Source organism: Phanerochaete carnosa, assembly GCF_000300595.1.
Source record: "Phanerochaete carnosa HHB-10118-sp unplaced genomic scaffold PHACAscaffold_12, whole genome shotgun sequence".
Lineage (NCBI taxonomy): Eukaryota > Fungi > Basidiomycota > Agaricomycetes > Polyporales > Phanerochaetaceae > Phanerochaete > Phanerochaete carnosa.
Genome location: NW_006767639.1, coordinates 1,465,762 through 1,476,186, shown reverse-complemented (window position 1 = coordinate 1,476,186; position 10,425 = coordinate 1,465,762). Strand labels below are relative to the sequence as shown.

The window sequence follows — 10,425 nt, the reverse complement described above, 5'->3', positions numbered from 1 at the left end:
ACCGACGGGGTGAACGGTCGGGGACGTTGCCGGTCTTGGATGCGACGAGGAAGGCATTCGCCTTGTTGGTGTCGTTTACCATCAGCTCGGACTGACTGAAGTCCCATTTGGCGAAGGTGCTGCCGCTTGTCGCGTTGAGCGGATCTGGGACCCAGTAGTGGACGCCGAGCCCGACGCCGGGATTGAGGTTCTTGGTGACGGCAACGAGGTCTGCGGCAGTCACTGTCTGCGGCGCAGCATCCCAGAGGCCAGCAATGAACGACGTGAACGCCCTGTGGGTGTCCAACGGGAGGCAGGAGATGTCGTACAGGTAGGAGAATGCGCCGATGGAACTGCACAAGAGTAACATGAGCCAAAATCAGCAGCAGTAGACGGGAATTTTCGACGTACGACCAGGTACCGTCGGCTCCACAGGTGTAGTTCTGCACACCGACGGAGAGCCCAGTGTACACCGGGAATGTCGTGATGGGGACTGTGAGGGGTACGCCGCCGTTATCGTTGATGTTCGCCGGCATTACGGTCTCGAGCAAGAATGTCGTGGTGGAGCAGGTCGACCCGCCGGTGGTCCGATTTGCGGGAGGAGGAATTTGAGCCTTCACCTCAAGAGTGAAGTAGGCGACAGACAAGAGAGAAAGAGCAGAGAGCAGCTTTGTGAAGGTGTGCATGGTCGAGTCTGCTGTGAGGAGGTTTCTGTGGAAAGACTGCTGTGAAGAGAATGACCAGAGCACTGAAGAGCTCCGAAAATGTTGCTCATGTTTTATACCCCAGAGGTGGGTATTGAGCGTGCCACTCGTGCAGCTGGCGTTTTCCAACTTGGGAACCGAGCTCAGGCCAACCGATGTACGTTCATCCGGCCCGCTGTCGCGTTGCGCCAACCAGGGGCGAAGGCGGGCGGGCGCAGGGATACAATGACGAGGGAACTGCGCTCTGCGATGTACCCACGACCCACTGCATCCGAGTACCAATCACCGACTGGTCAAATAGCGTGGCATAGCTAGCTTCATGGTCTTTTGGGAACCTTGTATCGAATTGTACACTAGTAATCAGTCAGTTTTGACGTATTTGAAACCAGAAGAACAGAAGTATACAAAGATGTAGACTTGCAGTGCTGTATTCCTGGCTCGAATACATTGTCACGAACAGCTTTCAGTCCGTGGAGGTCATGACGAGATGTTATTCGCGGCCTCGTAGACCTAGACGTTACAACAAAAGAGCGGTAAGTGAGCGAACGATGATATTTGCACGACGAAAAAATGGACATAAGCGTAGAGGGCAAGGTCCGTACCATCGCCATCTGCCATGTTGAATCAGCGCCACACTGGAGAGCTCCGAGTCACACGGTTTTGTCGCTGAGTGCCGCGCCCAAGAGGGGCAGCCTTGCAGTATCCTATCCCCGACTGAGTGTCCGACGACCGTCAAGCGCAACGGCATGTCTGTCAGACCTACGACAGCAGGCGGTCCTAGTATGCCCTCCGAGGCTCGCTGTAGACTCTGAATTTGTCTCAATAGTCTCGGAACTGACTACAAACAATGCAGACTCCGCTCCAGTGTGCTGGTAAGGCGGGCACGTGTGTTATACTTGGCACCCCGCACGCTGCTGCCATCGGCGAATATACCAGAACTCTGAGCTGCTAGAGCCACGATCAACACGGGACAGAGAGATAGGAGATAGGCGCCGTAGTGGCCACCGCGCAAGAGCAACCACAGAATGCGGGCTTGAATCTCGTCATTTGCTGGACTTACGGGATGTCAGACAAAGGCTTGGAGCCTCATACCGAGCCACTGCACGCAGAGTGACGAGCACAGGTAGCTACAGTCCAGCTAAATGAGAGTGGGAGCGCGCAGAGCTTACTTACTAGTGTTGATGGACTGACAACGCCGTCAGACGAAAGTGCGGCGACCGTCGCCACAGGAACACTGTTTTTGTCCATCCGCCCCGCACAAAGCTCAGGCTGCCACGCCACAAGCTTTGCTTTAGAGCTAAGATTGAGCGTTCGCCCGTATTGCGACCGTGGGGTTCAATGAGAAGGACAGATCAGAAGCTTGAAAGCCAAACTAGAAGGCCACGTGATGGGAGAGAGATTTGGGTGACGGGCAAAGCTCGGCGACGGGCAGAAGTACAAATTCCTGAGAGCGAGCTCACAATATTCTACGTGCCGCTCTGGCAAAGTAGCACTGACTCGTAGGTGGAGGGAGAAGAGAAGGAACGTAGGCTCCGGCACGCGCCCGTGTAACTCTGCAGACATCCCCTGGGTCGGCGAGGTATGTTTTACCTGAGCCATGTACTTAGCATAGTCGACTCAAATTCATCCGTTCTCCGTTCCCCGGGCTATGCGTGAGTATTATTATGCATTTGAAAGGTAGAATCGTCGTGCTAGACTGCTTGGGTTGCTTATGTCAGGCGGCTTTGTCGTGCACATCGGAGCGTCCCAAGCCAATCAATGAATGGCGCTTAATTGCCTAGGTTCGGGGCTTAATGTTGTATAGAGGAAGAAGCCGCGAGACGACGCACGATCCACAGGTCAAGTAACGCGTTTAAAAAAGTGAATCATAGGCGGCATGCACGCCAGCGTCACAAATGCAGCGCGCGCGGAGAACTTATAGTATCCAGTAGAATACATTCTTGGCTGAAAGCAACTACATCTATCTCGAATCTAGCAATAGCAGCTCGTCGAACAAATCTAGAAAATGGTATTCTCCCAAGCACCACCGAAGAGCCCTGCGAAATATGAGAATTAGAGGTATGTCACAATGAAAGCAGATATGCGACGTACAGAAGTTCAAGGTGGACTTGACCTGGAGCACAGAGCCCGGAGGGCACGTCTAAACATGCAATTAGCCTCTATCAGAAGCTTTACGAGGTTGAATGTCACGTACGTTGTTAGGCGGAGCGCCACCGTTCGAGTTGAAGCGGTAAACCTCGTCCGCGAGCTGGCCGTCCTTCTTGCCATCGACGTACAGGATGGGCTCGTACAACCACGGCGAGTTAGCCACGGAGTCATTCGGGTCAGGAACAATGCCTGTCTCGGCCGCGACGAGGAACGCGTTCGCCCTGTTCGTGTCGTTGACGTAGCGCTCGGACTTGGTGAAGTCCCAGACCGCGTTGATCTTGCCGCTCGTCGCGTTGTTCGGGTCGGGGATCCAGTAGTGCAGGCCGAGCGCGGTGCCTGGGTTGACTTGCTCGAAGAGGTCGATTATCTGCTCGTTGGCCACGGTAGGCGGCGCAGCGTCCCAGAGGGCGGCAACGAACGACGTGAACTTGGCGTGGTGCGCCTGCGGCAAGCACGAGATGTCGAACAGGAAGGTGTATCCGCCGAGAGGACTATGAAAAATGACAATCGTGGTCAGCCCGGCTTACGAGCGGATGGTGCAAACGTAGACATACCCCCAGGTGCTATCAGCTCCGCAGGTATAGTTCTGCATGCCGACGGAGAGGGTGGTGTACACTGGGTACGTGCTGTTCGGCTTCGGGAGGGGCTCGCCGCCGTGGTCGTTGATGTCGGCGGGCAGCTCGTTAGCGAGAATAAACTGCTTCGTCGAGCAGATCGATCCGCCAGTGGGGCGGGTGGCTGGAGTGTTGTGCCTCGCCTCGGGGGTGAAGAAGGCGTTGGCAACAGCCACGAGAGAGAGAGCAGAGACCAACTTCGTGAAGGCGTACATGGCTGCTGAGCTTGCTGAAGGAGATGTCCAGAGCACTGAGGAATTACGACGATCTAGCCATGCTCTTATACCCAGAGACCAGCCAAGAAAGCCAAGCCCTCTGCCTTGCGTAGGTTCAGTACTTACTCTTAGGGTCACATATGGCGGGATGCGTTAGCGAGGCAAAGCTGTGCCGATGCGCTCCTTACGAGCGTCTGCTCATCGTCCGACGGCAGCTCGTGGAGCAGCGAAGTGAGATTAACGTGCAAGCTCAAAGCGTCTGTGTGCCTTAGTCGTATCTGGGAGAATGAAGAACAAAATGACAGACCAGCATGCAATTAGACGACATCCTCGACCGTCAACGCTGCTAGCTAGGCTGTAGTTCGAGGGCTCGCCGCCAAGAAACGCGTCCCCAACGGAGCGGGTGGTGGCTTCGTCTCGCAACCACCGACGCGGAGCGCGATAGCCCTCGCGCTCGTGGGTAGGCCCGTCCTTGCAGCTTTGCGGTGAGCCTAGCATCAGAAGATGTCAAACGCCGGCCCTACCTGCACCGGTCAATGTAAATTGTCATCATCGTGCATCAGACTCACTTCAACGGTCGGACAAGAAACGGATCTCACGCACGTAGGTCCGCTGGTAAGGCGGGTATGATCGCGCACCCGGTCCTGCCAAGGCGGGTCGAACAGGTTTGAGCGCATGTCAGAGCTCAACACCCGCAGCACGTCCTGATGTGGGGAAACGATTGACGAAGGGGGAAGAGAGCGGGCGTCATGGTGGTCGAGAGCAGCCCAGTTATTGATAGGCGCCCGAGGTGCCGGAAGATTTTCCTGCAGAATGTCAAGAAGAGCAACAGACTCACTAAGTGTTAAATACACGCAAGTATTTATTTGCATACGCTTGTACAGAGAGAGAGCGAAACGGTGTTGATAAAATGCTACTGTTACAACGACGAGCTCACCAGATTAAATTGCGCACCTGCAGATGCATCGCATGACCGCATACCCCGCTCATGGCCCGCGAGCAAAAGGCTGTCCCTGGTTGTCCCTGTCTCCAAATACGTACTTGAGTTCTTCCAGTGCGCAAGATCTGACGTACACCCCTGTGACGCCAGTTGTCGCAATACCAGCAAGCGCGTCAAGAAGCATTCGCAATCGCCGTAGCCGTCCTCAGCAAAGAGCCGACCACGACACACCACTCAACGATATGTCGCTCTGGCTGTACAGCACGAATAGATGTAGTAAAACCCCACCTGCGCTGGCTAAAACATAGCAAATGTACATCGATCGTAAGAAAGCCCTGCTATGACCTTACATCTGGATCTTCAGGGCCTGTGATTGCTGCGGTGGCTATATAAAAGTTTTTTGTCTTCAAAGAAGTCTTGAATAGCTCGTTGTACAACGCTTGCTGGTGAATCGACGCGCTCCGAGTCATCAACGCCGTGACGACACAGTGAAGGTGCTGTATTCCAACCATCACGTGATCGCGAATGCGCGTTCAATCTCAGATTTGCCGGCAACTTAATCTTAGTTACATCGGGCGAAGAAAGAAAATCGCTGAACTTCGAGTCTTCCCAAGCTTCTCAGCCTGCGACAATAATAGTCACGTTATTCAACGAGATGCTCATCATGGGCCGCCCTATTCTACTAGAACTTGAATACAAAGGCTGGTGTATACTAAGACCTCTGACTAGCAACAGCAGCAACCCTGTTCGTACACAATCCGATCCCTGCTTATGGGTGCAGTATACAAATTAGGAGCAAAGCCACCTGCCCGCCCCCGCGTCCACTAACATCACATGCTAGTCCAGTATCGCTTGGGCGGCCACACGTCGAGATGTTTACTGGCCGCCCGAGCACTACACCTATCCGACATACCTAGCACGTAAATTTTGCGGAACATGACGGCATCTCAACTTTGCGGCCATACGGTCACGATGCACAGAAGCTGAATAACTCGTCCCGGAGCATCTGACGAGTAGTAGCCTCTGTAACAGTGCGTCTTCTCATGGTCTCTAAGTTCTCAGCTATAGTCCTTGACACTATCTGTCCATTCAAGGCGGCGAGGCGCACATCGCACAAGACAGCGTCATCTGTGTCAGGGTCATGAACACACGTGCGCTGGATGTGCTTATACCCCTGCAAGGTCCGAAAATGCGCGGCAGCGGCGAAGTCAGGGCTGTTCGCAGAGTCGAGTCTATTGCTGGCTTCGCGCAGTACCATGGCCGCGCCTGAACAATTATCGGTGCGCGGTGAGCCCGCAGCGTCCCGCACTCACCATGCCAAGCCTCCACTATGTCCAGCGTGCCGACTCTTGCGGCACAACGCCTCGCAGTCTTGCATATCGCCAAGGCCCAAACCTGGCGCGAGAACCTTTTCGCGGTACGCAGCCCATTCCAGGACAACGAGCTCATCCGCACTGTGGCCTGGGAGCCCGAAGACAAGCCGAAGTAAGAGTTTGGCTAGTCGTGCTAGAAATCTCATGTTCAAAAAGACAGCCCGTGCGGGGTATGGGCGGGACCACCGGAGGGCTGTACCAATTGCGTCCGCGGCGCGCCGCGTCTCTTTCGTTCTACGAAGCTGTTGAATGTATGACCAGCATGCTCTCTGCACTGCGACCCTCTGACTCCGCAAGCCTGTACTTTTGTGCTTCGCTTTACATCACACGAAGACGAGGCTGCAAAACTCTGCCCTCGGCCCCCGAGACGGTCAGGTGACTGGACTGTCATAAGCGCCTAACAGGCTGCTCTTGCCCACCGTAACACCGATATGTTTGTCTCCCGCCTCCGTTCCGTGTCCGCCGGATGTGTCGTCTGTCTGGAAGCATTTGCAAGCTCCGTATCGGCGGCACCGAGTGCGCCCATCTCTCAGGTACCCGCCTTACGAGCGGACTGAGGTCCGGTCCCTGCTGGTCGTCGCTAACGAGGCTGTTAGGGTGAACATCATGCACATTAGCCTTCGGGGCGCAATGTGGCCGCCTCCAGATGGTTCGCGGTGGGCCCATAACATTACCCGCATTGCAACTTTGACAGGCCTGTTGCGTTTGATGGACATCGGGAACTGGGCCGGAGGGAACCCTCGGAAGGAACGATGGTACGGAATATCGCACTCGGCTTCCGCCGTACATTGACCTGCTACTGTTTTTACCTTTTCCGGATTTTCAGGCTTCCAGGGGGCATCTAAAAATGAACTCCATCGAAAATCAACCAGCCCTGACAGTGCATTGGGATCAAGACCCTAACATCGTGACTCAGCGCACCCCCAAGGTGTCCTTTGGTTTCCTCTGCGACGCAAGTGTAGAACTATTGAGTTGAGCCAGGACGCGTCATGCTATACGAGCTTTCAACGAGAGCAGGCAGATGGTCGTACCTGTCTGCTATGTTGTGATCAGAAGCACGGCGGACAGCGGGCAATATACTGACACAGCTTCGGCATGTCACTGAGCGTGATTCCTCCGCTGTAGAGCTGTTCATCTGTCTCCATCCGTGCATCCAGACACACGACCATGGCGGACCGGACGCACATGTGTTCGTGAGTTGAGGCCTGAGGTTTGCCCAAGCTCATCAGCTGGAATATGGAGTTTACCAAGACTGGGTCTACGCTCACGGTACTGCCGAGGTATAAAGACCTTGACACAGTCGTCCAACCCGTCAGTGCTCTGGGCATCTCCTCCACAACAATCTCAACCATGTTCTCTTTCAAGAACCTGCTCTCTGCTCTCTCTCTTGTGGCTCTCGTCCACGCGCTCCCTGCGAAGCCTATCCAGCGCAGGACTGGCTTTGGGTCCATGTGCTCCACCACGCAGTTCAACCTCAGCAACTCTGTGCCGGCGGACTTCAACTTCACGCAGCCGAACACCACCTTCCCGACCTTCGTCGCTCTGTCTGTCGGTACGCAGAACTACACCTGCGGAGATGACGGCACTTGGAGGTACGTCTCGTTCGGATGCGCCACTGTTAACTTCGGCTGACATCCTTTGCGCAGTCCCATTGGCGCGATCACCGAGCTCTACGACATCTCCTGCATCCCGCAGGAGGAGCACGCCAACTTCACGACTATGATCGCCGACATGTGGGAGAACTCGCCGAACACGTGGACCTCGGAGGACATCGTCCTCAGCACGGAGGCCGCGAACGGCCCCACCGCGCTCGGCATGCACTACTGGATCTCGGACCCGAACAACGCGACGAGCGGCAAGATCTTCGCCAAGTGGGACTTCGGCATGTCGCGCATGATGGAAGTCACGGACATGAACACGGCCTTCGTCGTCTGCTCCGAGACCGACGTCGTCCCCGACCCGATTAACCCCGTCCTTAACTCTGCGTGGCTGTACGAGCCCGTCCTGTACGTCGACGGCCAGAAGGACGGCCAGCTCGCCGATCAGGTGTACCGGTTCAACTCGAACGGTGGCTCTGCACCCAACACTGTACGTGCTGCTCGACCTCGTAGGCCTCTGGCGGAAACTAACCTTTCATGTAGACGTGCCGCGCGAACTTCGACTTCCTCCAGGTCAAGTCCACCCTGAACTTCTGTGCGCCTCGCGTCTTTCCACCTTGTGATATTCTGCTGACCGCTCCGTTTTCTCAGGGTTCTACGGTGGTGCCTGGGTGAACACCACTTCCTCCTCGTAAGATGGATCGAACGATATTTCTCCGCTATAAATGAGATGCGGGTCACGCAGTTGCTTGTCCTCGGTTATACACGTCCGGTTCAGTAACTCTTAGCCGTCTCATTGGACTGGCCTTCCAGATTGCTATTTATGTAGAGTTGCCTATTAATGAAAATCGTGATGCCAGCTCTTTCACTCGAGGGACATCGTGTGATAAAGGGCAAATGAGCGGACTTAGAATCGATTGAAGAGTGGGAGTTTCACGAGGTTCAGACTCCGATATCTGCCCTTGCAGTTCTTGAGTGCAATGTTGCCGAATGGACCGATGACACCGAAGTCAATGGCATGGGAACTTCTCCAGGTTTCTGTCTTTCCCTCTAAAAATCTCAGGTATTGTAGGGAGGCTGGAAGCGAGAATTATTGTCGCACAAAAAGTTCTGCATGTCTTGGAAAGGAGGAGTGTGCTCGCTACCGTTTCCGGGTCCAAGATCAATGACAACACTGCTCGGGTGAGGAGGTTATGTGGTGCTGATTTGAGTCTCTCTTGCATATCAATATCACACGCACATTTTGTTAGATGAGTTCAGAATGTCGCAACCACTCCATATCCTGGTAGACCAAATTTGCCAAGCCACAGCCTACTATGCGCCCATATTTGGCAGGCGAAACCTTTGGATCCTAACAAGACCAAATATAATGCCGCGGTCTGTTATGTCGGTTATCCGGCGCCCAGGCGCGTGCTGACGACACACAACGACACAGATGCTGTGGTGCGGGGTACAAAATTGAGCTTGGCGTCCTCGGCCATTGCTTCGCGTGTAGATTTCGCGAATGGACAAAACATATATACCTGGTATTTTTCCCGGCCCGAACAACGCCAAATCACAGACAAGGCCTCCCAAAACGATATTCATGATCACAAGCTTGCCTAGCGAGAATGAGACGCATGTCAACGCAAGCTACAAGGTGGACGGGGGATCATGACTGGCGAAGCCAAGCACCACGCTAGAAAGGTGCTCAAGCACAAGAGCACCATCTTCCGAAGAAAAGCACTAAGTATCGACTGTGTAATCTAGTGTCTAGCAGCTTCGAAAGTTTCAACGGCTCTGACGGAGGCTACAGGTTAGGGGGTGATGGGATTGGTATTGACCTTGATGTAGAGGATAACTGGAGGAGAGAATGTGCGGTCACACGGCGCGTCGACTCAAGGTAATCATTTGTACAATCCAAGGTTATACTTTCATTTAACGCCTTTCTATCACAAGAAGCATGCCCGTATACAAGAGCCTTTAGAACACGCCCTTGTCCTCGAGCTGTTCGTGCGCACGGTCCTTAGCCTCCTGGCTGACATTCGGGTCTGGGACCAAAGTCAGTCACGCGCTGCAACGATAGACAAAGAAGAATGCGTACTCTTCATGGTCGCCTTCAGCCCGGCGTTAACCCGCGTCTCGTCCTTGTCATCGTCGTACTTGGCACGCTGCTCCTTGGTTTGCAAATCGCGCTCCAGGTCATCGACGACCTGGCGCGAGTGTTCTTTCGCCTCCTCAGAGATGTTCGGGTTGTGCATCGCAGCCTGTGTGCGACGTCAGTCTCGGCGTCGGGTGCGGCGACAATCCGGTGTAGGAGGCACACACCTTGTGTCCACCGACGGCACGAGTGGGGAGCTTGGTGCTCTCAGACATAATGATTATTTAGAGGGTGTAACAGGAGAAAAATGGTTTTCGTGGTTGTTCGTCTCGGCGGGCAGCGCTCGAACTCATACTGTGTAGGGCTCGATCTGCGGCCGTAGCCGAGGGAGCTCAATGACACGCCTCGATTCGCGTTCAAATGCATCTGTAGAGACCCGCCGTGGTGGGCGACAATAGCGACAATAGCGACAGCGGATGCCGCTGTGGCGTCTGTCGTCACCATCTTCGTCAACCCGCAGACGGGCACTTCGAGGTGGAATCAAACTTGTGCAAGTGGAGATTCGGGGCGGTATGTGGGTATGCACTTGGGTGGATCAAAATGCATGGTGAGTTTTTGTCCGCAGATCGGATGCTGTTGTCGAGCTAGTCAGAATGACGGGATATCTCATAGAGAACATACTGGACAACTCAAACCGCCTCATACAACATCCGCAAAAGGTGCACGTATTCTATGCAGGCGTTTTGACAATGATATGATATGCAGAATATGGCA

The 10,425-nt window shown here is 54.4% G+C and overlaps 5 protein-coding genes across 5 annotated transcripts; 2 read left to right on the top strand and 3 right to left on the bottom strand.

The window, feature by feature from the left end:
* Positions 1-15: 15 nt before the first annotated feature.
* On the bottom strand, positions 16-665 carry PHACADRAFT_201161 (uncharacterized protein; the record flags this gene model as incomplete). Its single annotated transcript, XM_007401442.1, has 2 exons — positions 16-332; positions 391-665. Coding segments are annotated over 2 exons (592 nt in total), but the record flags the coding sequence as incomplete, so codon positions are not given.
* A 2,016-nt stretch (positions 666-2,681) lies between these two features.
* Positions 2,682-3,660, bottom strand: PHACADRAFT_201160 (uncharacterized protein; the record flags this gene model as incomplete). The annotated part of the gene is made up of 4 exons (XM_007401441.1): positions 2,682-2,719; positions 2,775-2,823; positions 2,878-3,322; positions 3,386-3,660. The coding sequence occupies 4 exons, from the start codon at positions 3,658-3,660 to the stop codon at positions 2,682-2,684; spliced, it is 807 nt and encodes a 268-aa protein (XP_007401503.1).
* Positions 3,661-5,930: 2,270 nt separating this feature from the next.
* PHACADRAFT_201159 (uncharacterized protein) lies at positions 5,931-6,818 on the top strand (the record flags this gene model as incomplete). Its single annotated transcript, XM_007401440.1, has 3 exons — positions 5,931-6,085; positions 6,570-6,728; positions 6,800-6,818. The coding sequence occupies 3 exons, from the start codon at positions 5,931-5,933 to the stop codon at positions 6,816-6,818; spliced, it is 333 nt and encodes a 110-aa protein (XP_007401502.1).
* A 437-nt stretch (positions 6,819-7,255) lies between these two features.
* Positions 7,256-8,435, top strand: PHACADRAFT_214018 (uncharacterized protein). Its single transcript, XM_007401439.1, has 4 exons — positions 7,256-7,565; positions 7,620-8,061; positions 8,115-8,166; positions 8,223-8,435. The coding sequence occupies exons 1-4, from the start codon at positions 7,324-7,326 to the stop codon at positions 8,264-8,266; spliced, it is 780 nt and encodes a 259-aa protein (XP_007401501.1). The 5' UTR covers positions 7,256-7,323; the 3' UTR covers positions 8,267-8,435.
* Positions 8,436-9,480: 1,045 nt separating this feature from the next.
* Positions 9,481-9,926, bottom strand: PHACADRAFT_214017 (uncharacterized protein; the record flags this gene model as incomplete). The annotated part of the gene is made up of 3 exons (XM_007401438.1): positions 9,481-9,601; positions 9,655-9,817; positions 9,879-9,926. 3 exons carry the CDS (start codon positions 9,924-9,926, stop codon positions 9,534-9,536), a joined length of 279 nt encoding a protein of 92 aa, XP_007401500.1. The 3' UTR covers positions 9,481-9,533.
* Positions 9,927-10,425: the final 499 nt, after the last annotated feature.

Bases quoted from the DNA above. Each gene is read 5' to 3' on its own strand.
- PHACADRAFT_214018 (XM_007401439.1), top strand. From the start codon at position 7,324: ATGTTCTCTTTCAAGAACCTGCTCTCTGCTCTCTCTCTTGTGGCTCTC. The intron at 8,062-8,114 runs GTACGTGCTGCT...CCTTTCATGTAG, and splicing joins GTGGCTCTGCACCCAACACT to ACGTGCCGCGCGAACTTCGA. The intron at 8,167-8,222 runs GTGCGCCTCGCG...CCGTTTTCTCAG, and splicing joins CAAGTCCACCCTGAACTTCT to GGTTCTACGGTGGTGCCTGG.